This window comes from Capricornis sumatraensis, chromosome 6, assembly GCF_032405125.1.
Source record: "Capricornis sumatraensis isolate serow.1 chromosome 6, serow.2, whole genome shotgun sequence".
In the NCBI taxonomy this organism is placed as follows: domain Eukaryota; kingdom Metazoa; phylum Chordata; class Mammalia; order Artiodactyla; family Bovidae; genus Capricornis; species Capricornis sumatraensis.
This window is the reverse complement of record NC_091074.1, coordinates 93,915,987-93,941,444: the sequence shown is the minus strand read 5'-3', so window position 1 is coordinate 93,941,444 and position 25,458 is coordinate 93,915,987. Positions and strand designations below refer to the sequence as shown.

The window sequence follows — 25,458 nt, the reverse complement described above, 5'->3', positions numbered from 1 at the left end:
TGTACATGGCACACCTTCCACATTATCAAGATAGAAATCTGCAAATTCAAATGTTTTCCTCTTTGGGTAATTACTTAGACTTTACTACCTTAACCAAACATTACAGAAATTAATCAGTAAAGCCAGCCTGTTAACTCTTATTGTGTTATTAAATGATAATTTCCTTAGGCAGGGTTACAAATATTCCTTGTATTCACTAATTGGTAGTGTGAATATTCCAAAGTTTTCTAACTTACCTAAGAAAATGCTTAGATAATTAATTGATACCAAAATTTCTGAAATAAACAGAACAAAACAGAACCTCAAGCATCTTCTTTTCTGGGAGATGGAAAGAATTATAATAAATTCTCCATCATCCTGGTGTTAGCCATGATCATTAACAGCCAGGTAGCTCTGTCCAACAAAAGCTACAAATAAGTCTTACATTTTCTAGTAGCCACATTAAAAAAGTAAAAACACAGGAAGTAAATATTAATAACATATATTTTATTTAACCCAATATAACCAAACTAACATGTAATCAGTATAAAAAACTACTAATGAGACATTTTGCATTCTTTCTATGTTAAGTCTGTAAAATTAGATGTGCGCTTAGGACACAGCTCAGTTTGGATGAGCCACAGTTCAAGTGCTTGAAAGCCACATGTGGCCAGCGGCTACCATACTGGACAATGGAGATCTGAATTCCAGACACAATTTGGTAGAAGTTGGGAAGCACGTTCCTATTGTCATTTCAGACTAAACCACTTCTGATAGAGCAATGTTCACAGTCAATCCTCCACAACCCCCAACAGTATTTTATCACAACTGCAGGCCAGCATGAGTTTCCAGGCAAGGGTTGCAGAAAGCTGAAGCTGATTGTAAAGCAGAGAACACACATTACTGTGCATTGTGTGATGCACAGTAACAGGAGGAAAGCACCCTGGAAAGCCAGGAAAACTAAGGGGAGGCAAGAGCAGGCATGCAAGTCCAGCAGAAGAAAAGTGGCTTCCACAGCTACAGAGAGAGGGCAGCGTTCACCCAGAAGAGTATTACTATTACAAAAGATGTCTCTAGTAGCTTCTGTAAGAACCCAAGTAACTCAACTGGAAAAATATTTCTGATCAAGAAAGGCTTGCCTATCCTAAAAGTTCTTCAAAACTGTATTTGAGTAATCCTGTAACACAGACTTGACAGTCAGGTTTAGATTTGCAGTCCCCAAATGTGGCATTTATGACAAAGTTACAAGTCATGGGCTTCAAAGTACAGGAAAATCACAAGATGATATTTCAAAACTCAATGTTAAGACTTTTTCTCACCCTCACAAGCCTAATATGAATGAGAAGAGAAGCAATGGAAATTTAAACCAGACTATTAGACTTTTCTTTACTAATATTTCTCTGAAACAAACTATGAAAAACTCTTTTATGCCAAGAACTGTACAATGCCCTTAGATTCTTCTACACAAGCATGATCCTCTTTACCTACAGAGGGCTGTTAGAGAACACGAAGGCAAAAAAAATGTCCCTGGGAATGAATGGGCAACCTGTCTATCACAGGAGGCAATGATTAGGAGGCAGGTGCACAGAAGGGCTGTGTGTGGACACTGGTCCCGCTGGAAGACAGAGATGGGTCAGAGCAAAGCTGCCGCAGACACCTGGGGGAAGGCAGAGGCTGGCAGATGAGCAGCAGCAAATACCAGAGTGGGGGCCTATCAGAAAGGACTTGGTGCTGGAGTCAGGACAGACAAGGAGGAAAAGCCAGAAGGAGCGGGAAGCTGCTGGTGGAAAAAAGCTCCAGGAGGAGTTGTGGCATAATTACCGCCCTGTGACTTGCTAGTCCTGCTGCTGTCACTGCCTGAGAAGGCTCCACAGTGTCCTGTTGCTGTCGCCACTCGGAAGGCACGGTAAGCGCCTGTCGCTACAGTTTCCCCATAGGGGCTTCCAAAGCCACAGACTCCTGTGGGACCCGGGTGGAGAGAGATGGGAGAAGCCATGAGGAACTGGGTTCAGGGAAAGCCAACAGTGGGCTTTCAGGCAGAGAGACCCCCATGTCCTTCAGTTGTTCTTACACCATCAGCTGCCAGGGAAGAGCCTCCTGACCCTTCTGCTCACCAGCAACACAGAAATGTCACCTTGCCTGCTCTTGGAGGAGCCTCTGGAGACCAAACACTATTGCTATGGGCTCTGCCACAGGCTTGGGAGGCAGCCTTAATAGAGGACAGCCCCGCTGACCCCACAACATGAGAAAATCTTAAACCACAAATGTCAGCAGAGTTTTTGGCTACACTGACCAATTTAAAAATCATATCTCTGCAATAGCTTCAATAGCTCCCACTCCCTTTCCCACACGTCATCTCTTCCAGGATCAAGTTTGTTCCTTTCTAATATGAAGAGCTGTTGCTGCAAACTTCATAACTAAGGCTGAGAATTATTTACAAGGTGTCAACATAGCAGGATACAGCTCACTGAGAAGGCCTGCATGTTATGTGTGTGTCTGTCTCCCCACACTAGCAAGTCCGTACCTACAGTGGTGGACACACTCACCTGCAAAGCCCCGCCCTCGGCCCTGGGCCGGGGGGACGGGCCCGAAGTGCCGTGGGTACACAGAGGTGGGGTAGAAAGGCAGCGCCGCTGGCGGTGGGAAGGGGAGTGGGTGGCTCTGCCGGGAGAAGTTCAGCCCTTCCAGGATGCTTTGTCGCATCTTTTCTACCTTGGCAGCTTGCTCGGCCTGGAAGTCAAGGACTGGCATGTGAAAACTTCATTCACAAATTCAATTCAATTGAATTGGAATGAACAGGAAAGAAATAAGACATGCTGACCACTATGCTTCGCCTACATGTGTGTTAACCGCTTAGTCATGTCCTACTCTTTGTGACCTCATGGACGGTAGCCTGCCAGGCTCCTCTGTCCGTGCTTATTTACCCATAAATAACACAGCCACAATCTGCTCAGTGACACTTTTGTACAGAATGCAATGTTGCTGCTGTTGTTGTAGTATAGTCGGTAAGTCCCGTCTGACTCTGCGACCCCATGGACTATGGCCCACCAGGCTCCTCTGTGCATGGGATTTTCCAGGCAAGAGTAACTGGAGTGGCTTGCCATTTCCTTCTCCAGAGGATCTTCCTGACCCAGAGATCGAACCTGTATCTCCTATGTCTCCTGCATTGTCAGGCAGATTCTTTACCACTGAGCCAGCAGGGAAGGCCACAGAATGCAAACATGATCACAAAAGCCAAAAAAAAAAAAAAAAAAGATACTTTATCTCACAATCTTATAAAACAAGAATTTAAATTTCTACCTTCTCAGTATATCTTTAGATGAGAACCACTTACTATAAAATTTATTAACTGAAAACAAATTTGGTTCTCAAAATCAATGACTAAGTCCAGACAAGTCATGCTCACAGCCTTCCTTCTACTCATGCACCAGGGAGTAGATGATGCCTAGTTCACATCTTTAAGTTTTACTTTCCTAGTCAATTTAATTTTAGGTCAAACATTCACTTTACAGAAAAGGAACTGAGGTAAAGAGTAGTAGATGCTTCTTAAGGGATGCCTGGAGCTCTTTAACAGAGAAAGGACAATAGACCAACTGACCTGTCCATGGGGCTACCAGTGAGGTAGCCTGCACAAATGTGAACAATACAACTTGTGTATGTCAAATTATACTGCGAAAAAACACTGAGTGTCTTTTGTTAATAAATACATAAAAATGTATGTGCTAAGTCGCTATACCAGGAACCAATCTTTAATCAGAGAACCTGAAAACCTGCTTACTCTGTAAATTTGTCTTTAAACTGACCTTAACTTAAGCAGCATGTGGAAGAATACATGTTTTGTAGTCTAAGGTTAAAAAGCAAAAAGTTTGCAGCATATGTGAGCTTCTTTTATATACAAAGAGACAAGATAACCTCATGACCTAATTCACTTTATTTTTAAATTAGAACTTTAAAAAGTACAGTCAATCCTGACTATTCATGAGTTCCACATCTCTAAACTCAGCCACTTGCTAAAATTTATTCATAAACTCAAAATTAATACTCCTAGCATTTTCATAGTCATCTGAAGACATTCGCTGAGTGGAATAGAGCTTGAGTTGCCACCTAAGGTTAAAGAAAGCACAGCACTGTCTTCATGCTTCAGTTTTTATACTGTAAACATGTGTCCAGTCACTGTCTCCTTAGTGCCACAATTTCTGTGTTTTTGTGAATGATTTTGCTGTTAGAATAGCACAGTGCTGAGTATTGGGTAGTGCTTCCAAGTGCCAGGCTGTGATGTGCCGTACAGAGAAAATGCATGTGTTAGTTAAATGAGCTTTGTTGAAGCTGAGTTATAACGTTGCAGTCATAAGTTCAATGTGAGTGAGTTAACAATATATATGCATTAAGAAGTATTTAAACAGAAATATACATAACACAAGGTTATTGTCTTATTGACTGACTGATGAAGACAATGCAACAGAAGGCTTGCAGAACCCTAACCCTGTGCAAAGATTCCGTATTTGCTAATTCAGTGTTCAAGGTGAATTTATACAGTACAATTACTGTGAATAATGAGAACCAAGTGTATGTCCTGGGCTCAGCTCATGTGGGCACTGAATTGACATTTAGTTACACACTGGGCTGGGCTCAATCTAAATTAAATTCTTGTTGCGTGGGCTCATTACAAATTCAGTAGAAAAGACAACAGATTAGCTAGTGAACATTATTTCATTCTGGTTAGAAGTGGCCACCCCCTCCTCCCTGCCCCACCCAGCCTGCTTTCCTGCAACTGACCTGACCATCACAGAGGTCGATGAGTGGGGTCTTTTCCCGGCTTGCTTTGAGGAGTTTGGACTGGAAGAGCTTCCCATCAAAATACATCCAAGGACAGCAGTGTTCCCAGGGTACTGGCTGGCCACATGCGTCGTTTGCAAACAGGGCCATGTCCACGCCACTCATGAAGAGAGCTGACAGCTGAATGCCTCGGGGGTCGAGGTTCTCAATCTTTAAATGGAAAAGAATTATTTCTATGGAGTAAGAGTACTACAGCATCCAATTCTTGCAATGTCTGACTATAACTCTCCATGGGTCATAAGGACACCCCTCAACCAAATGCCCCCTAAGTAGCTCTATCACTACCTTACAGTGACTTAACACTGACCTGTCTGAACAGAAAGACTTTTTATGTTATTTAACAAATTTAAGTTTAAGAGGCTGTTCTATAAACATACTGAAATATTTCAATTTGGAATTTGTGAAGAGTTATACAAGTGTAAATCAATACTGTGTTTAAGGTAGACACATGACAAAGTAACTGATCATTAGTTTAACTCCTTAGCAGTTACTCATTTATGAAATAAAATTTTATATTGCAGATTCTAAACACTGGTAATATATTAACAGAAATGTGGTAAAAAAGGAATATTCTATTAAGATTCTGCATTTTTAAAGTAGTCATCTTAATTATTTGGAAAGAAATTACTTGGTATAATTTCATTCTAAAGCTTATATTTTATGTCTACATTATTTTATATGTTAATGTTTTAGATAGCAACTTATTAATGAGACTGTCAAAATGTTTCAGGAGAAATGGATAGCTTATAAATGAAAGAACACAACAGCAAAAACACTGTATCTGAACCATGCAGACTATCAGAATCTAGAGACTTGCATTTCTGGGTTCTTTTCCCTCAAGTCATTGGTGCTGTGAGCCTCCCTTTGTACACACAGCCCTTTCTTCTAGCATCTAATGCACAGGATAAGAAACACCGACAAATACAGTCAACTCTTGATTATCTGTGAAGGACCTAGTTTGTGGATTATCCAGGACTGAGTTTTAACTGTCCTGGTTTCTGTCTTCCCACCATGCATGCTTATTTTCTAAGGTTATGGTATCTTGAGAATGCAGTCTTTATGTGTACCAAACTAAGCAATGCCTAACTGTGGCAGGTAAACGAGCTTTTCATTAAAGAGAAAAAAGATGACTCCAGTGCCAAATACTAATGAACTTATGATTATCTGATGTTTCGTGCTGTCGTTGTCAACATTCCCCATTATCAGCTAACACCATATTTTTCAACTTAAAAAAAAACCAAAACAACACAAAAAACAAAACTTGAAGTCAATGCAGTGAAGAACTTCCTGAACCTGGACAAGTCTGTCCCTCCCAGCCCACGCCTGCTGGCTTCTGCTTCTCCAGTGTAGTGCTGGAAAGAGTAACTAATAAGCATATTCAGTTGAGGGCAGGTGGGTTCGGGATGATAGATGAATTTTTACATTTATGAGCAGAAAGCGGGGCGGGCGCAAAATGGAAATAAAAAAGTCACCTAACTTACATAGATCCCTACTGATCCTGCCTCTCTCTGCACTGCAGAAAGGAAGTGGAAATTCCTTTCTTCTGAGTCTCAAGGCAGAGAGAGAGTTTCTCCTTCCTAAACACTGACGCTGTGGGAAAGTGTCACAGCAGCGATGCCAGCCTGAGCTTGGGGGCTGCCCGTGCAGCACCCATCTCCTGGCCTCTCTGCAGGGACGATGGCAACTAGGCCTCTAGCTGCTCTCTTGTTGCCAGTCCACAGTTGTCCAGGCCAGGAGAGGGGGGCCTGGTCAAGGCGGAGGGGAAGGCAATGGTGCTGCTGCTGCTGCTCTGAGAAAACAAAGTGGCAGCAGTGTCCTTTGGGGAAACTAGGTACTACTGCCATTTCTTAGCGACTGGAGGTGCAGATAATATGCACCCTCAGGCCTTACTTAACTAACAGAGCTCAAACCCACTCTGGCAGATGGCCATCTGAGCACTGAGGCTAAGAAATCAGAGCTGGAACACAGAGGCACCTGAGTTAAAACAAGTAACTTCCCAGTGAGCTCATGGGAGGAATGGCTAAGTCTACCTTATCCACACACATATGTATTTATTTTAAATGACCTTATCATTACTTAATGAACTATGTTTTTATGGGTTTAAGAAATGATTTTCAAGTCAATTAGTTTTAGAACTAGCAACTACTATTAATTCAGTAAAGGAAAATTCTTAGAAACTGTCTAAATAAAGTGAATAGAATCTCAATTACTGCGTGGATTCACTTTATTCAAAAAACTTTTTTTTAATTTTAATTATTTTACATGGTACTTTATATTTCATTCCCTAAATGTTAATTTTATACATATAACACTAATATTTATGGGGTACTTAATAAATATGTATCAGATACCACACAAAGTATTTTTTCATATATTATTTCATTAACATCTCAACAACTGCTGTTAGAACTCCATTTCATAGATGGAGAAACTGAGTCACAGAGAGCTCAAGGTCACAAAACTGGTAACTGGTAGCACCAAAATCTGAACCCTTGATCATAGAAATGGCTGTAATATTCACATCTTAACCTCATTCTATAGAAATGGGTGTAATATTCACATCTTAACCTCATTCTATAGAAATGGCTGTAATATTCACATCTTAACCTCATTCTATAGAAATGGGTGTAATATTCACATCTTAACCTCATTCTATAGAAATGGCTGTAATATTCACATCTTAACCTCATTCTCTTATACCAAGGAAGATAAAATATCCACCATTATTCCTCAACTAGAAAAATAGTGACAAGATTTTCTGATCTTACAGGAAACACAAATATGGAATGTATCTCCAGCCAATTAGTTGAAGAACCAAATTCCAGTGCGGTTTACTTTGTCCAACTTCTAATTACTGGGCAACAGACTCTTACTTTGATTTGGCATATTTACCTATATGCACAACAATTCTTACAGGTATCACAGACATGCTGCACGTCCCTAATACTGTCTTTAAAGCTCTTCATTTTCCATCTTTTAATTCTGCACTTGGCATGTGAAACTGTTAAAAGAATTTAAGGCAATTATAGGGATGTCAAGAGCAAGGGAGAAAGAAACTGGATAAATATTAAAACTGTACAAAGATCTTTCTCTTCATCCTTTACCCACCCTCCTTCAAATACAGCATCAGTGCTGATTTTACCTTAGTCTTTATGTTTGTGCTGGTAACCTAGAAGAAGTGCCAAAAAAAAAATAATAATAATAACAGGGAAAAAGTGAGAGCTGTCAATCACTGAGCCACGCAGAACATTCAATTGTTCAGGGTTGTGGCGGGAGGACAGAGAATGGACAAGATGAAACTCTTGCAAATTCATTTAAATCAATGGTTTCAACATCTTTTCCCAAACCTCCCATCAGAATAGCCATCAAGAGGGCAAACTGTCAAAACTAGGTCTTTTCTTTCTCTTCTCCTCTTATTCTCAAAGCACATGATGGCAAAAATGGGAGAAGAAAAACAGGATCTGGGCAATCCACAAACTGGATAATGGCCTCTAAAACAACAACAAAAATCAAGAGTTGACTATATCCTAAGCAGGAAAATGGTGTTTTATAGAAAAGCATTGTCACTGCTTTTGAAATATCAAAACAACTTTAATGGTTAAGTGAAAAAGCCATTTTGAAATTTACTTTTCTATCACTGAATTTTGGGACTCTCAGTCTCTGCATAGGGATTTTTGTTCATTTAAATAATGATTAGTTCTCAATCTGATAACTGAGAGGATCACTGATCTTAAAAAACAAAACAGAACAAAACACCCCAACTATTTCTCCCCCCAATGAATGCTGTTATTTTTCCCTTCCAGCTCTTTCAGAATTTATGGTGCTCGTGGATGAAGCACTAATGATGCAGGCTGTCCTTGGTGAAAGGAACATAGACCTCCAGACCAGCAAGACCCAAAGGGAGAGTGGTGGGCTTGAAGTAACTGCACATAAAATGGGTCTTTCTAAACACAGCTCTAGAAATGCCTGGCTTTAGATGAAGAATCAGGAGAAAATCATGAAAGCACTAAGACCTCAAAAGAACCAAAATGAAAGCTTAGAGTGTGACTATCTTTCAAAAGTTATATCCTACGTGTTGATCCAAAAATGAAAAGGATATGGGAGAAGATGAACTTTGAGTAAAAGCAAGTTGATGGTGAATAAGGCTTGGTGGGCATACCTGATACCTGGCGGTCTGATTTTCAGAACTGGGATGTCAATACTGATGTAATAATCTAAATAAGAGAAACAGGAAGTAGAGGTAGAGGGATGGCACCACACTCTAGTAAAAGTATTCACAACACCCCTGAGCACAGTCTGCTGATGAAGACGGCGGTGATGGCACCACACTCTAGGACACAGGACGCAGAGCCTGCACTTAGTACCAGCCTCTCAGGGGACACCCGGTCAAATACTCTAGAACGAAAACTTAAATTCAAAACCATTAAAAAAAAACTTTCTGTCTAACAGAAAACCTTAAACTACAAAGTAAAGAGTATAATTTGAGGTAGACTCTCCTAAGTTTGGTTGTGTTTAGTTTAGCTTGTTTCAAAGTCATCAGAAGCCTAAGGTGATCACAAATGACATGGGCTCCACACAGTTGAGGGTCAACACTGGATTACTGAATTTAACTCAATAATTTAGGGGCAACCACAGATTTATTGAGCCCCAACAGGAGAATACTGAAAACCCTTCAAATGAGTCTAAAACTCTTCTGCAGGGTAAGAACGCCTTCATAAAGAATGGTAAAAAAGATCTAAAAGTGAAGGCGATTTTGTCAAAAGAGATTACTTGATTACAAATCGAATTTTGTAAAAAAACAAACAAAAAACACAAACCACAACAAAAAAAATCAAACCAATGGCAAAGAAAAAACCAAAACCCTGTACATTAAAAAGAAAAGGCAGATCCACTAATTCAGCTAACTCTGAAGTCTTGAACTTTCTAAAATTTAGTGTAGAAATTAGAAAGCAACTACAGCCATGTGGACACAGTGACTAATAAAAGTGCACTGAAAAGATAAGCACACCAAAAAATCAGGTGATAAAATGGACAAAATTAATACTGTCAAAACAATCAAAGGAAAAAAAAAGAATACTAGAAGGGAAAACTAAAAGGAATACAATGTTAAATGCTGACTAGAAGGGCACAGGAATGATGACATAACATTGTTCTTCAAGTGGTTTTTTAAAAGGGATTTATAATACCAGGAGGGCAAAGACTATTTTTTTTTTTTTTTTAGAGAAAACGAATGTTGTATTTAGGAATAATAGAACGAAATAAGAAAAAGAATCCTGGCCAGATGTTAGTAAACTCTTAGGACCAAGCCCTCCCAGGGTTTGGGATCCCCACCTGAAATAAAAGGCAAGTTTACTTCCTGATGTGAAAAACAAGAATAAATACCCACTGGTAAACATGGGAAAAATCTTTATCGCACAAAAGTAGACTTGACTGTTTCTATAACCGGGAAGGAAGTTCCTTTTGCCCTGAAGGCTCTCAAGTTCACGTCATTAGTATTACTAGTTTAGTGCACTGAGTGACTGCTTGGTGAGCCATGGCTCCAAAACAAGACCTCCCAAAACAAAGAATGAGGATTGTAGATTACCTTGAGCTCCTGCAGCTGATCAGGCTCATAGAGTTTGGGGGACAGCGCCTGAGCCAAGAAGGCATCCAGCTCCTGGCGACGCAGTATCCGTGCTCCAGGCCACTGCACCATATACCTACAGGGGGTGGACAGAGAGGGTCTGGTGTCAGGATGGAGCACTCACCAGTCACACGCACAACCTGGTGTTCGGCTTCTAGGGAGAGTCAGGATGACACAAACCAAGGAGGGCTATATGGATTTCTTAGCCAGCTTCTCTAGTTTCACTGGATGATGCCAGTTACAAATAGAAACCTAATCATTAGCTGGGCTGATCAGAATGTTTGATTCTGCAATAATTAACAAGCACACTAAATAAGAACACACTGCAAACCAGCTGGTGATTTTTTAAATTTGATATAACATATATTTTTCTGAGGGGTTTAAACTCTGAAAATATATGTTAAGCACCAATTTATTTGATTTATCTATTTTAATTCAACACATGATATCTGGGAGGCAGGTCCTAAGTCCAAATAAGCAAGATTTACCCCCTGATGAAGAGTTAAGTCTTATGTAAACTGTCTGCATGGAAGGGGCTCTGGTGGTGGCAGGTGAATGCCCTACAGTGGAACAGGAAGTGATAGCAGGGACAATAAAGCTTCAGGCTTCAAAACTGGCACCTGAAGAACTAGATGCCTGTAATCCCTGGGGTCATGCAGACTTACTGGGGCCACCCTGGTGTGAGCACCTAAAGGGAAATCAATTTCTAAGTCTCCAAACTTCCATTTGTACTCTCTGCCTGAGAACTGCCAGGTGTCCATAGTCCCTTTCCTCTATTGATCATTTCCCCTTTACTCACCTTGCCGCTCAGCGCTGGCCCAGTGACAACCTCCAGAGCATTAGGTAAAGGCGCAACCCCAACCAGTATTTGGGTGTGAGAGAGTGAGGGGCTAGCCAGTAAGAACTTCATCATAAGCCTCACTTATCCAATGGTTCCTAAGTCTGTATTCAGCAAACTTGAAGGATGACCTAGTCAAGTTGCCAGCTGATACCCCCAAATAACTCCTGGTGATCCCTATGTGATCTCTGGCAAATAGCTTAAGAGGCGTCTAGAGAACTGTGACATGCCTAACAAAGCTCTTTTCCAGTACTGTCTGCTGAGAAAGGTTTCTCAGCACTTAAAATTTAAGTTGACAAAATTAGAATCAGAGTTAGTGCAGAGCCTTCTCTCATTTCAGTAATAATTAATATTCATCCACAGGAATGTAAACATAAAAGGAGAAGGAGGAAGTTCTATCCAAATGACTAAAAGGAGTATTTTCAATAAAAATTCCAATAGAAAAATGAAAGTGCTCACTGGTGCCAGGTGCTAGTCTGAGTATTTACACACAACTGATTCCTTAAGTGGTCACAGCCACTCTGGGGCAGGAACCATTACTGCCCCATTATAGAGATGGTGAAGTGGAGGCACAGAGCTTATGTACTTCATGGTCAAATTATGCAGTAGAAGCAGAAAAGAAGGTAAACAAACAAGGTAAACAAGGTGGGTGTTAAATCTCTGTGGTATTTATATTTGATCAGATATACTTAAAAGAGTGATGTAAAAGTTTTACTTCATTAAACTGTCAACATTTACAAAGATAAAAATAATACCCTATGCAATTGGTTGTGTGCCAAACATCTTAAACAAGTCTTACTGAGTTTTAACCAGAATTTGATGCAAGAAACAACAAATCTGAAGAAAGTCTCCCTACTTTTCTCTGAAAAAAATTATTGTGGAAAGCTTGTGCTCAATATAAAATGTTCTCTGCCTAAGTATCCGTATTATGCATCCCTTTTACTTTTCTTATTTTTTAAAAACTGTGGTAAAATACACATAACATCTGAGCAGCTAACGCTTCAAAATACACATAACAAAAAATCTAGCATTTTAATCACTTTTAAATTGACAGTGCAACAGCATTAGGTATATTCACTGTATCCCAAGAGACACCCCCCACCATCCACCACTACAACTCTTTTCATCCTGCAAACACTAAATCCCCCCTCCATCCCCCAGCCCTAAGGCGAGATGTTTCTTTAAATATGATGATTCGGGAAGAGACTGTTTCGTGGACAGGTTGCTTTTCTCAAGTTCTTTCCTGGTTTTCCTGGCAGCAAAGACTCTCAGCACTCAGTTTAGCTGCAACAGAAAGTCTTTTGGGTTAGTGGTGGTTTAGTCGCCAAGTTGTGTCCGACTCTTTGCGATCCCATGCACTGTAGCCCGCCAGGCTCCTCTGTCCATGGGATTTCCCAGGCAAGAATGCTGGAGTGGGTTGTCACTGCCTTCTTCACGGGATCTCCCGACCCAGGAAATCAAACCTGGGTCTCCTGCATGGCAGACAGATTCTTTACCAACTTAGCTACGAGAGAATCCCAATACCTACCATTTCTTCCATCTGACTTTCTTTTTACATTTTAACAAAGTTAACTTTTATCTCTTTTTCAATTTAAGTCCTCAGAAGGACCTTCTGTATATAGAAAGAGCATGATGTGTGTTCCTGAAGATACGTATATACACAGACAGCTTAAACACCACAGAACGTGGACGGTGCCACCGGCACTGCAGTGACCAAAAGCTGACCCTTGGTAATCTCCTGTGTCCACACTATCGTTACCTGTGCACTGACAGTGTTTTCAATCCCTTTATGTTTCTCAGTTTTCTCCAGATACTTTTTCTCATGTCTTCCTCCTGGGCCTTTCTACCACTGGAGTCTGAGGGTATCTGAGTTCCCTGCTAGTCACTTCTCCTCTCATTGCCCTTTAGAAGCACGGAAGCTGGACTAGAAGCAGGTCTCCAAGTCACTTGGTGGACAGAACCAACATGGTCTGCCTCTGACTGGCACAGTTGGGCAGCTGAACCCTGGCTGAGTTCCTGGGGTGTTGCAACAAGCTGCACTTGTTTGGGGGGCTCAAACCCTCTATCTAATTTATTAAGTTCCTCCAGAAAGTAACTCAGTTTGTCTTCTCAGAAGCTCTCTTGGATAAGGACCTCATCTGTCTCAGCTGTCCCCCAGGAAGGATGCTTTCTGCTTCATTCTGGATACATGCTTCACCCTCACACTGAACCTCTGTTCAGATGCTGGTCCCTCCTTGGCGTCACTACAAGGATTCTAGAGATTTGGCTATCATTCTCCCCCTTTCTGATTGCTCTATTCATTCATTCATTCATTCATTCATTCATTCATTTATGGCTATGCTGGGTCTTCACTGCTGCATACTGGCTATCTCTAGCTGTGGCTCACCAGCTTCTCATTGTGCCAGCTTCTCTCGTTGCGGAGTACTGGCTCCAGGGCGTGTAGGCTTCAGAAATTGTGGCCCTCAGTATTTGCTGTGAATGGGATTAGTTGCCCTGAGGCATGTAGGATCTTCCCAGACCAGGGATGGAATCTGTGTCCCTTGCATTGGCAGGGAATTCTTAATCACTGGTGATCCAGTGAAGTCCTGATTGCTCTTGCAATGTCACATTTGGAACATATGTAACACATGGGTACTGACATCACTAGTGAAAGCACAGAGAAGATCACCACCTCCTACCCCAAAGGCAGAAGTTGAACCTCATCACAAAAGAAGAGCAGCAAATCTAGACTGAGAAAAAGTCTACCCAGAGACTGACAAACTGCACCCAGGGGCGGGCTGGCTGTTTTTAAACACAATTTCCTGGAGCAGCCACACCCATTGTTGTCTAAAAGACATGATCTCCAGGTCCCTGGTGGCTCAGAGGTTAAAGTGTCTGCCTCCAATGCGGGAAACCCGGGTTCAATCCCTGGGTCAGGAAGATCCCCTGGAGAAGGAAATGGCAACCCACTCCAGTATTCTTGCCTGGAGAATCCCACGGACAGAAGAGCTTGGTAGGCTACAGTCCACGGGGTCACAAAGAGTCGGACACGACTGAGTGACTTCACTTTTACTTTTACTTCCAGATCCCTGATCTACAAAACACACCAGTGTTTACTCTTCAGAAACATCTCTGCATCAACCCAAAGAAACCTGAGAAGTTTGGAAGAGACAAGGCACCTCAATGCAAGAACAAGGCAAGATTTTGTTGCTAATAAAGTATGTTACTGCAATAACAAGAAAAATCTGAGTATCTGTAGATGAGATGTATCAGTATTTTTCTGATTTTGCGGATGTCCTTTAAAAAAAAAAAGAAAGAGATTAGGGATAAGAGGAGTATCATACTCACAGCTTCCATTCAAGAGATGCAGGACAAACACCCAGGAGAGAAGAGGAGAAAGCCACTGCAGTAAATTTAATATGTTGGGAAACTGGGTGAAAAATAGCCACCAACTCTTTGTACTAATTTTGCAATTTCAAGTTTAAAATTATGTTAAAAAAAAAAAAGATTAAGGAAGGGAAGAGCCGTTGGGATGACAGTCTGGCCTTGTGGCTGCTGACATTTGCCCAGCTCAGCCATCAAAGCCAAGGGTCACACTGTGTGGCCTCCAACAGGGCCTTAACATCCTGGGGACACAGAAGCTGCCCTTTCGTGCCCCTCCCCCAACCTCAGCAGACTGCTGTCACACAGCTGCAATTTCTCCAGAGAAAGACCACTGGGCCCATTGGCCCTAGACTATAGCCTGTCCTTGGCAAGCCCTCGGAGACACACACAAACCTTCTTACTCATCTGCACCTGGCCCTGCCCCCACCCCCATGCCCTTCATCCCACATTCTTAGCAGGCCATACCCATCAATCAAACAGGCCATACAGGGTATACTCCTTTACCTATGTGTCCCTGTGACCCAAATACTCGTGAAGGTAGAACGAATTCTCTTCACAGAGATGGGCCAACCCATTTACTGATGTCTTGACCCCAAATCCTGAGACTTGTGCCACAAGCCACTCTCTCTCACCTCTTCCCAACAAGCCCTTCCTCTTTAGGACCTGAAACTATGTGAGTCCTACCAAGTGGGAAACTCCATGGCTTCAAGCCCACACTGCACACAACAGCCTCTGCACAACCAAGCACGTCTTCTGGCTTCCACCCAAGTAGCAAGTATGAGGGAACCTGTGTTGTACTCATGGCGGCCTCTTGACACCACAGAGATGAGCACGGGAGGAGGCTCAATCAAACTCAAGACTACTAGTTGCATTTGTTAACCTTTTCAAGTTCTAAAATAAGTATGTTTTTTTATAAACAACTGTAAAACAAACAAATAAACGGGAACCAAGACAATCCTGAAATCATGACTTTCCAAAGGCCATCTGAACAGTGTCTCAAAGAGGCAGAGCTATTTCTGGAGTTATGGCCAAGGAAGTCATGAGGACTGAGCCAAAGACTGGGGTCTGATCACTGTCCAGTCTGCACTTGCTAGGTATCCCAGTACCCCATGAGGTCCAGTGAATGAACAGACAAGATGTGAAGGCACCACAATCCCAAGCGTCATGAAATACTAAGAGCACTGTGCAAGCATCAACAGAGGCTGTCCCACACTAACATATGGGTGCTTCTGGCCAAGGGGCAACCAAACAAGCCTCAAGTGCCACACACATCATTCTTACTCAGCCCAATGGGACCTTCAAATCAGGCATACAGTAGACAGTTAGCTGTCTACCCAACAGGTTAAATGCCACACATCATTTCAAACTTGGAAGAGACAAACACAAAGTAACCAAATTCACTACTGCTATTTAATCTTCAAGTAACCCAAAGTCTTAATGTTTTGGCTAATATAAAATGAATTCCATCAAAGGAAATCAGAAGATTCTAAAACCAAAATGAAAAAAATTAGTCTTTCCCACTAGGCTAATCCTCAATGGAGATAAAGATAAGAAATTGACATACCATGCTATATTGTTGTTGTTGTTTAGCTGTTAAGCCATGTCTGACTTTTTTGCAACCCCATAGACCATATCCTGTCGGGCTCCTCTGTCCAGGGAATTTTCCAGGCAAGCACACTGGCCTGGATTGAGATTTCCCACTTCAAGGGATCCTCCTGACCCACAGATTGAACCTGCATTGTGTCTCCGGCACTGGCAGGTAGATTCTTTACCACTGCCACCACCTGGGAAGCTCAACAGAGTTGCTTTTGCATTGGCTGGGAATTGAACCCAGGCCTCCCGCACAGCAGAATTCTACCACTGAATTACTCCAAAAGCCAACAGTTTTCACACAGGCGTTTGTGGCCCATTGGCTGATAAGAGTCTGGAAGAACACAGTGCACATATCTGGGTTTTTAACCTTCTCTCCAAGGCAGGAGTCAGCCCCTTAGAGACAGCAGGTTCCAGGGCAGGGCAGACACAGGACAGACCTGGGCATCCTGCAGTGCCAGAAAGCAAGGACATGCTGGGCAGGGGTGGGTGGTATGGAAGACAAAGGACATAGGAGCCACTCAACAAGCTCCCAAGGCCTGAGCTGGAACAAACTGAACAACCAAATAACAAGGTTGTATCAGGTTATAACCCTAGAAAGAGAGATATCCACAAGTCCATACTGATCTACAAATGATTCAATAAATGAAGGAGGAAGAAGAGATACATTTTACCAAAGAAAAATTACTAATATATAAACATGTAACACAGTCCCCCAACAGTCTTCAAAAGCTTTAACATTTAAAGGATAAACTATGTTTAAAATCATTATGATATCCACATAAAATATAGGTTCATCAAATGTTACCTATTCTATAAACACACTATATAGCATCAACTCAAACTCATGTTGCATTTACATGACCTATATTTCTATAATATATGAAAATATTAGATGAGGACAAATTCAACTGACAACCTGATTCATCTGGAATAACCCCAGGTGAATCTGGGGTACTGAACTGTAACTTCATACAGTACACTTCTTTGAGAGGCATATGTGCAAGCACCTGCTGGAGAACATGCAATGGCTGAAGAGGCAGCCAGGGGCACCTACCGTAGGACGCAGCACAGCACCGTGAGATGAGTGGGCACACTGGCTGGGTTGAGCATGGCTGGTGTGTCTGACCTCATGCAGGCCAGGAAGGCCCTCATTCTGCGGTTCTTGTCCTCCACCGCCTTCCCCAGCCACAGTCTCTTCAGATTGGGGCAGGTCCATTCCCTGAAGGCAAGAGCTTCCACCAATTCCGGGGTTTGCGGCGATTTCCCTTTGTAAGCTGCCCACTCTTTAATGATCACTGGTGAAACTACAGAAAGGAAAATGAGAGAACCATTTATGCCCTATCTTAGCTACTTTAAGGCTAACAAACACAGCTCTAGTAATTACAGTATGAAGATGTCACTTCTTGTGTAACAATGCATTCTCTCATTAGTAAGCCATCAGTCATCAATCCTCAGCTCTAAAATATTTTGTTTTCTACTCTATGCACTTACTTCGGTGACTCATTCAGAATTTCAATCAGACCATCAATAAATTTCTTCTCAAAGATTCCCCATAAAACTAGTAGCTATAAATCAAGGATGTTAGACAAAATTTGCTTTAATATTACAAATCCATTAATAGTTTTAGTAATAACAACGGGTACAACTTACACATATTTTGCGATCATCACAGAAATCATGGAAAACCCAATTTAGATAGCTGATCTTTTTCTCCATGTTTTTACTAATTAGATCTGAGAAATAATTGGCACTTGGTAGCCACTTTACTTAAGCATGTCCTACTGTAATAAGTATAACTGTTAAACTCCATAAATAACCTTTTATCCACAGTAGTTTTACCACTATTAGCAGGAATTAATTCTGAAAACACAAACACGCACATTTCCCCAAAAAATTCCCAAATAACTTAAGGGAAAAACTGTGATGGGGAAAGGAGAACAATGGAGATAAAGCACACTGCACAGAAGTATGTTAAAACTTCTCCCCAAAGTACACTGATATAAACAGTCAGATGGTAAAACGTGGGTGTGCATTTTGTAACAAATAGCTTACTTTGGTCAATAAACATGAGAGCTGAAGCAGGGCCACATGGAGACCCCATCCTCCCCTCACATGGCTGACAGCAGGTACAGAAGCCAGGATGGTGCTTTGATTCTAATGCGATCTTGGATACGTCTATTCTATCCAAATAACCATACCCCCTTTCTGGGCCCATTTTCCTTAAAGTAACACCTGAAGCAAACTGAAGACTATGAAGAAGCCAAATCCCGACAAAATTAAATGATTAACTGGCTCATCTCCAGCTCCACACCAAGTCTAGACAATCATCTCCTCCAATGGCATGAAGAATTTTAGGAGTTAGATACTTGGATAGGCACGACTGTTAGCAACAGGGAAAGCAAGCTTTGCACAATCAACCCCAGTCAAGTCAGGTGGTAGCGTGCTGCAGAGGAGCGCCATGACCAGCCATTCTGCAGGGACCCCAACTCCCAGAAGCAGGCTGCTTGAGCAGGGGTGCAAAATCAAGACAGTTTCTGAAACTCTTTTACAAAAAAGTAACTGTTTTGTCATTGAGGAAATCCCTTTAATTCACATTTGAATATGTTAGTGTTTAAATGTTTAAAAAAATTCTAAACTTAAAAGGTTTAAAGTCCATCAAGTCAAAACAGAGAGACACATGTATATATAAATACATGCATCTTTAAATGTATCTATATTTTAGGTGCCAGACACAAATTCATAAGGTCCCTACTGTCCAGCAGACCCTGTCCTTGGACTCACAATCTAGCTGCCCACCCCCATTCCTGCTGAACTCCAGCGCACACAGCTCCATGGATTGCCACCTGTATGCAGAGGGTAGGCGTCACCACCACAGTCCCCTCCTAGGTGCAGTACACCGCCCCTCCCTTTGTCCCAACTACATTCACAGAGGCTGGCACACTGTCAGCCCCAAGAAAACAAGTGAAAGGAGGTTACAAGATAAGCCATTAACCAGTACACTGCGTTTCCATTAAGTCAGTCCACAAAGTTTATTTTCATGCCCACCTCCACAGTAAAAATGAATAAATCTATTTCTTCCGTGTAGCATCTTCATTTTGGTGACAAAGATTTATTTAATGGGACTAATTATATTTTATCTTTGGTTGTTAATCTGGGTTAATAACCTAGTTATCTAAGGTCTCTCATGTGCTTCCCCCAAAATATACACACATACACACATGCGTGCAAACAAAGCCTAAGCTTACTGCATCTTAAAAAACTCAGTTTATAATGCCAGGGTCTCCTTTGAGTTTTCTCAACAGAAGCATTCTTATTAAAACTATCTTCATCTATTTATAACTTTCCCCTTTGTCATCTCTGATCTTGCTTCTCTTTAATAATTTTTAGCAATTGTTTTATTATATTGTTTTCATTCTAGAAATAACTTTTTGGTGGAGGATTTTCATTCTCAAGGTCAAAAGGCTTAGACCTGTATATACTTTATGCTTCAAACCCTACACTAAAGTTAAGTGGAGGTCAGAGATGCCAACAGTCCCTTCACATGTTCTCCTGAGTGTTCCCTGAAGCTGCCCTAGCAGTTGTTTACACTAGTTGGGGCTCCAGGTGTGCCTGAATTTACCTAGCCTGATGCTGTGTGCTCGGATCCTATTCAGCCTGCAAAGGCTACAGATGAGCACACACCTGTGCCTGAGAACTGCCACCTAATGCTCACCTGACCATCCCTCCCATGTCCTGGTAAAAGGACTTCCCCAGTACATGGAGGCGTAACTGTAAAGAAGTATTAGATATAATAGCTTCCTTATATTCTAAGCATTTTTTGTTGCTTCTGCACTATTCATGACTAGAATGTTCAAGTCTAATTTGGGAAATACATGTTCTCAGAGAAGATAAATGTGCAGTAACAAAAAAGCTTTGTTCCAAAAGCAAAGATGCCCTGATTTGCTTTATTTTTTACACGTATCTGTTTTTAAACTGAATACCTGGAGATCTTTTGTGTACACCACCACTTAAGAGCTGTGGAACCTTTGGCCAATCACCCAACAGATATTTATTGAGCACCTACTATGTAGTGGGTGAGGCAGGAAAGGCACTCAGGGCTCAGATGTCAACCACCATGTGCCTGTGTGAAAATAAGGGTCTTCCTAAATTCTGAGGCCTGGGTCCCTCACTTACCTTGCCCCAGCCCAGCCCTAGACCTAGGCACTAAAACTAGGAGGGCCAACAACTCACTCTGTAGCACAGGCCAGTTGAGGAAATGCAAAGACACCTTGCACCTCTGTTATGTGCTTACAACTATGTGAGGTCAACTTATGTTTACAGGCTTGTAACATTAGATTAATTAAAGGTTAGTTTTATAAATTAATGAATCCCAAGGGACATCCCATTTTCAGGCAGACACACAGCAGCCTCTGTGCTGTAAGTTCATCCAGTGGGGTGGCTGATGCACACAGGGTACCTTCTCTCCCTCTGGCTCTGCGATTTCCCCCAAGTTGCTGCTGCCCACTGTTTTACTCCCCAAGCTCTCCTGAAGCTCACAGGAATAAGCCAATGCAAAGTAGCCAGCGAATAGCAAGTAATCTGGGCTCTTATCATTTTTGCAAAAAAAAAACCCAAACTAGTTATACAGGGATTATCCAAGTGGTATGGGTCAGGTGGATTACGGGACACGCAGTGTGCAGAGAAGAGCGCTAGGATATAAAACCCTCTCTGTGAAGGCACCATTTTATAAAGACATCTTCATGCCTCCTTGTTAAAACAAGAATAAGAGAATCCCAGAGGTCAGCTAATCTAGCTACTGTCCATGAATAAATCTGTGTATCACCATCAATAAAGATTTATCTTTTCTACTGACAGGAAAAACTCATGATTTCAAGTGGACTACTTTGAAAAATCTGAACATCAGGTTGTCTTCCCTACCTGAAACTAAACTGAATTTTTATACTGGCAAAAAGCAACTCCAGGGTACCAGTTTTCTGTTATTACCAGCGGCTAAATTTATAACACAGTTTCTTTGCTGGAAGCACCTCTTCAAAATACAATTTCAAGACATAAAACACTGCTGAAGACTTAAGCTGTTAGTAAAAACCCAATGTTTTCCATCAGTCATTAATTTTCTTCTATTTTCACATTTATACCTATGACAACCAGCTATCTCAGGAATCTGTTATAATACTGATTTTGGGATCCATCCCAGGCCAGGAATAATGAATATGTTTCATTTTGCGAGCCTACTTCAACTGACTGGTAGCGGCTGCCTGCAGTGCCATACAATGAATTATGTCTCTAAGCTCACTCCAGGGCACCATGAGCAGTGAGAGTTATAGCATGCACACAATGTGGTTAGAAGGTAAGGGAAAAGGTGGATACAAACAACTTCCAAGGCTATGGCCAACTGGACCTTTGGTCTGTGTCTCTGCAGTGTGTATTTGGGGAGGAGCCACTGTTTTACTCCCTGAGCTCTCCTGGAGTTACAGGAAACAGACACACAATAAATAAAAACAAAACCTCAACTCCTTCATATCAGAGTTTTATCAGAAACGGGAAAATGGGCACAATGACAGCTGGTCTATCCTTCTTATGGGAAAACTGCCAGTTAACTTCCAAGCAGCTCTGTGTGCAGGCTGAGGGTCCAACTAGCCCCTCATTTCCTCATGCTGACACATGTGTGAGTATCCTCCATGATTCTGAAAAGGAAAAGACTATGAATTTTCTCCCTAAACTTTTTATATCTGAGGCTGGGAGTATCTTACTGTCCACAAACATATACCTGCTCAGTAGGCCACAGGGCACGTAGAACAGTGTTACATGGTGTTATAGACACTTGCTAAACACTGTTCCTAGACTTCAGTTTCCCCACTTACGTCATTCCTACTGTATTAGAAACTCCAAAGTTCAAGGACATAAACATTAATCCAAAAGAGTACCATCAAACAGTTCCTGTCACACAACACTGCTTTTCCCATAGATGTCTCTTGAGCTCAGCCATTCAAAGTTCTGTGAGGGAAAAGCAGTTTGCTAATGCTACTCCTGAAAAGCTTTGAGGAATAAGAAAATTCAGATTAATATACAAACAGCCTTCACAGAATCATAAGAAAAATGTTTACGACAACCAATTTTCACACATATGAAAACAGCACACTAATTAATATTGGTCATGTTAAAGTATTGTTTTATAATGTGATTCACAATGAACAAATTTATTTTAAATCAGCAATCCCAATGACGTGGCACTAACAAAATTTCTAAAGCAAACTGGATCAGTGGTGGGGTCGGGGGGAATCAATGTGTTCCTTTTGGCTTTTCTTGACAGTTTAGAAAGAAGAGAGTAAATATAGGGAAATACAAATGCAGTATTTTGTGATTCGTTGCTCAGTCATGTTTCTTTCTTTGCAATCCATTGGACTGTACCCACCAAGCTCCCCTGTCCATGGATTTTTCAGGCAAGAATACTGGAGTGGTTGCCATTTCCTTCTCCAAGGGATCTTCCTGACCCTGGGATAAAACCAGCATCTCCTGTCTCTTGCAGGGAGATTCTTTACCTGCTGAGCAATCAGGGAAGCCCTAAATATAGTATAAGTATACGAAATATAAGCATAGTATATAAACTTGCTATAAGGTCAAACCCTTGCGCCCTGAAGTGGAGATCTAACCACTGGACTGCCAAGGAATTCCCAAGCCTGCTTTTTTCTCTTCAACTATAGCTGAGGTGACTCATCATCCTGTAGTCTTTATAGAACCAGATCCCTTTCTTCTGGTCCTTCCCGTTCATCACTGGGGAGTATCTGCGTGGCTGAGGAGCATCCCCAGGGAGAAGAAGAGTCACTACGGTATTAAAGGTCAGAGCTGTTTCCAGGGCAGAAGTGCCTGTGAGGAGCAGCCATGCCACCTGGATCTCACGCATACAGGCCTGGAGGCCAGGGCCAGCTCAGACCAGGTGCCTGGCTCCAGGCCCAGCCCCTATTCCAGCAGCTGCAGAGATGGCTCGCTCCCTGGGCCCCTCTCTTCCCAGAGCAACTGCCACCATCACCATCTAGCCCATATGGGTGAGACTGTTTGTGCTGCGTCAATAGTCTGCTGCTTGAGCCACTGGTAGGACTGTGAGTTCCACAACAGCAACTTCAGTAGCATTCTCCCACAATAAAACAAGTATTCTTATTACTCTCCTAAAAGCAAAATGATAGAACCTGGCAACGGACAGGGAAGAACAAAAAAATAAACTGCCAGCATGTAATTCAATACGATTTTCAAAGGCTGAAATTTTTTCCCCTTATGTTTGTATTTCTTCTAAATTACTTTTGGAATTGTCAAATGACAGTAAGTTGAATGTTTCATATCACCTAAACTTAATGTTTTAATAATTTATTCTTCAACAGGAGGAAAATTGCTTTACAATGCTGTGTTGGTTTCTGCCATACGACAACGCAATTCAGTCATAACTGTACATATATCACCTCCCACCTGAGCCCTCCTTCCCTCCCCTCACCCCACCCCTCTAGGTCATTGCAGAGAGCCAGGCTGGGCTCTCTGTGTTACACAGCAACTTCTCACCACCTATCTATTTTACACATGATAGAGTATATATGTTGATGCTCCTCTCTCCATTCGTCCCACTCTCTCCTTTTCCCACTGGGTCCATAAGTCCATTTTCTCTAAATGGCTGTGATTTTTTTAAGGATTCGATTGTAGATATCCTACTTTAGCCATATTTTAAAAAAATGAAACTTTGGTAAGTCATATGAATATTCATTGTAGATTATGAACATTTTATCATACGCCTTAATCAAGAGAAATAATTCCAAATGGATACATGTCTTACATATAATGGGAGCTAAGTATTTTTGAACAATCCTATAGGCTTCAATATGCCCTTTGACTAGTTCTGACATCAAAGCCCTCTTGGGAAAATTCTTGATTGTCACAGTGACCACACCAAGAACATGCATCTGTATGCACAGCATTTTGAAGCCATGTTAGATCAAAACCCTCACATTCAGAAGTAGCTACATCACCCACATGAGTAGGAGGGTTTACCTGGAACCCACACAGCTCGGATTTGGCTACCAAAGTGGAAGGCAAAGGCCGCAGGCACGTGGAGAACAAGTTTGTCCCGAGGACTTTATGGTGCACTTTCATGTGCAAAGTGCCACTGATTTTACAATTTCATCTACATATGGTCTATGAATAAATGTAGGTAAAACAAGATTTCAAATCTTATCAACCAAGAACTCCTGAGAAACTGTGCAAGGTAGGCCTCTTTGGCATGATCAGACACTGTTATTTTCCCATCTCATCCAAATCATAAAGAAGCTACAATATTTTCTCCATAAAATAGTCACTTAGTAGATGTCTCAGGTATGGAAACCTAAACCAGTGGCATTGTTAAGAGTCAGTGTTTTCCACCGGCCAAAAGTAACAGAGCAAAGACAGACAACTGTGTGCCATCCTTGAAAAGAAGTCAGTGGAGTGGGGAGGGGAGCAGAGGCAGGAGGAAAGGAAAAAGACACGCCTGCCAAATTCTCTTTGAAGTTACGGCTTTCTCCCACTCACCCACCCTTCCCCCATCCACCTCCCAGCGGAACACTTTTCTCCTTTCTTTTGTATTCCCTGTGCCTCCCAGCCTCCAAACGAGGTCAAGACACCTCCATCCACAGTCTCGAAGAGCTCATCTGAGTCACCTCAGACTTTACCACCCTTCTCCTTCCCTTGATCATGCCATTCCCCATGTCCGCCAGCCCTTGCCAGAACTGGCCTGCCACAGGCAGGCTGACCTAGTCGTGTCTCTGTGAGAGCTGCACTGGGCCCTATGGTGTGGTTTGTACATTCAGCTCTTTACCACAGTATGCCTCCCTCTTGCTTATGTTTAGAGGATGCTAGTCTATTTAGTCAATCCTCTCCCCTGGCTTCTGCTTCCCCTATCGTCTAAAAGGCCAGCCTCTCCTAGGCCAGTAAGACACCTGTATCAACTGGGTACAAATTAACTGATGAGGGAGTGGAGCATGCGGGGTGCTGTCAGCTGTGTGTTTCACAGTGTTTTAAAGGCACAGACCAGCAGCAGGGCGGAAGAGACCAAGACTCTTACTTCCCAAGAGCACCTGGCACCTGCAGCTCACCTGTGACACACAGAACTCCCTGAAACAGGCCAGGGATGCACCGTGCCCACTGCTAAGGACATGAACAGAGCTCACCAACCATATGCAGGCTGCTCTGTGAAGCTATGGATACTGCC

The 25,458-nt window shown here is 42.0% G+C and overlaps 1 protein-coding gene across 2 annotated transcripts in view; it reads right to left on the bottom strand.

Annotated features, from left to right (window-relative positions):
- FAM120A (family with sequence similarity 120 member A) overlaps positions 1-25,458 on the bottom strand; it is a 117,057-nt gene that overhangs the window by 9,334 nt on the left and 82,265 nt on the right. For both annotated transcript variants that reach the window (XM_068973747.1, XM_068973746.1), the window contains 5 exons: positions 17,287-17,536; positions 10,400-10,514; positions 4,756-4,965; positions 2,526-2,709; positions 1,801-1,938 (listed from right to left, as the gene is read on the bottom strand). In XM_068973747.1, the coding sequence (XP_068829848.1) occupies positions 1,801-1,938; positions 2,526-2,709; positions 4,756-4,965; positions 10,400-10,514; positions 17,287-17,536 (897 nt within the window). The remainder of the gene's footprint in view (positions 1-1,800; positions 1,939-2,525; positions 2,710-4,755; positions 4,966-10,399; positions 10,515-17,286; positions 17,537-25,458) is intronic.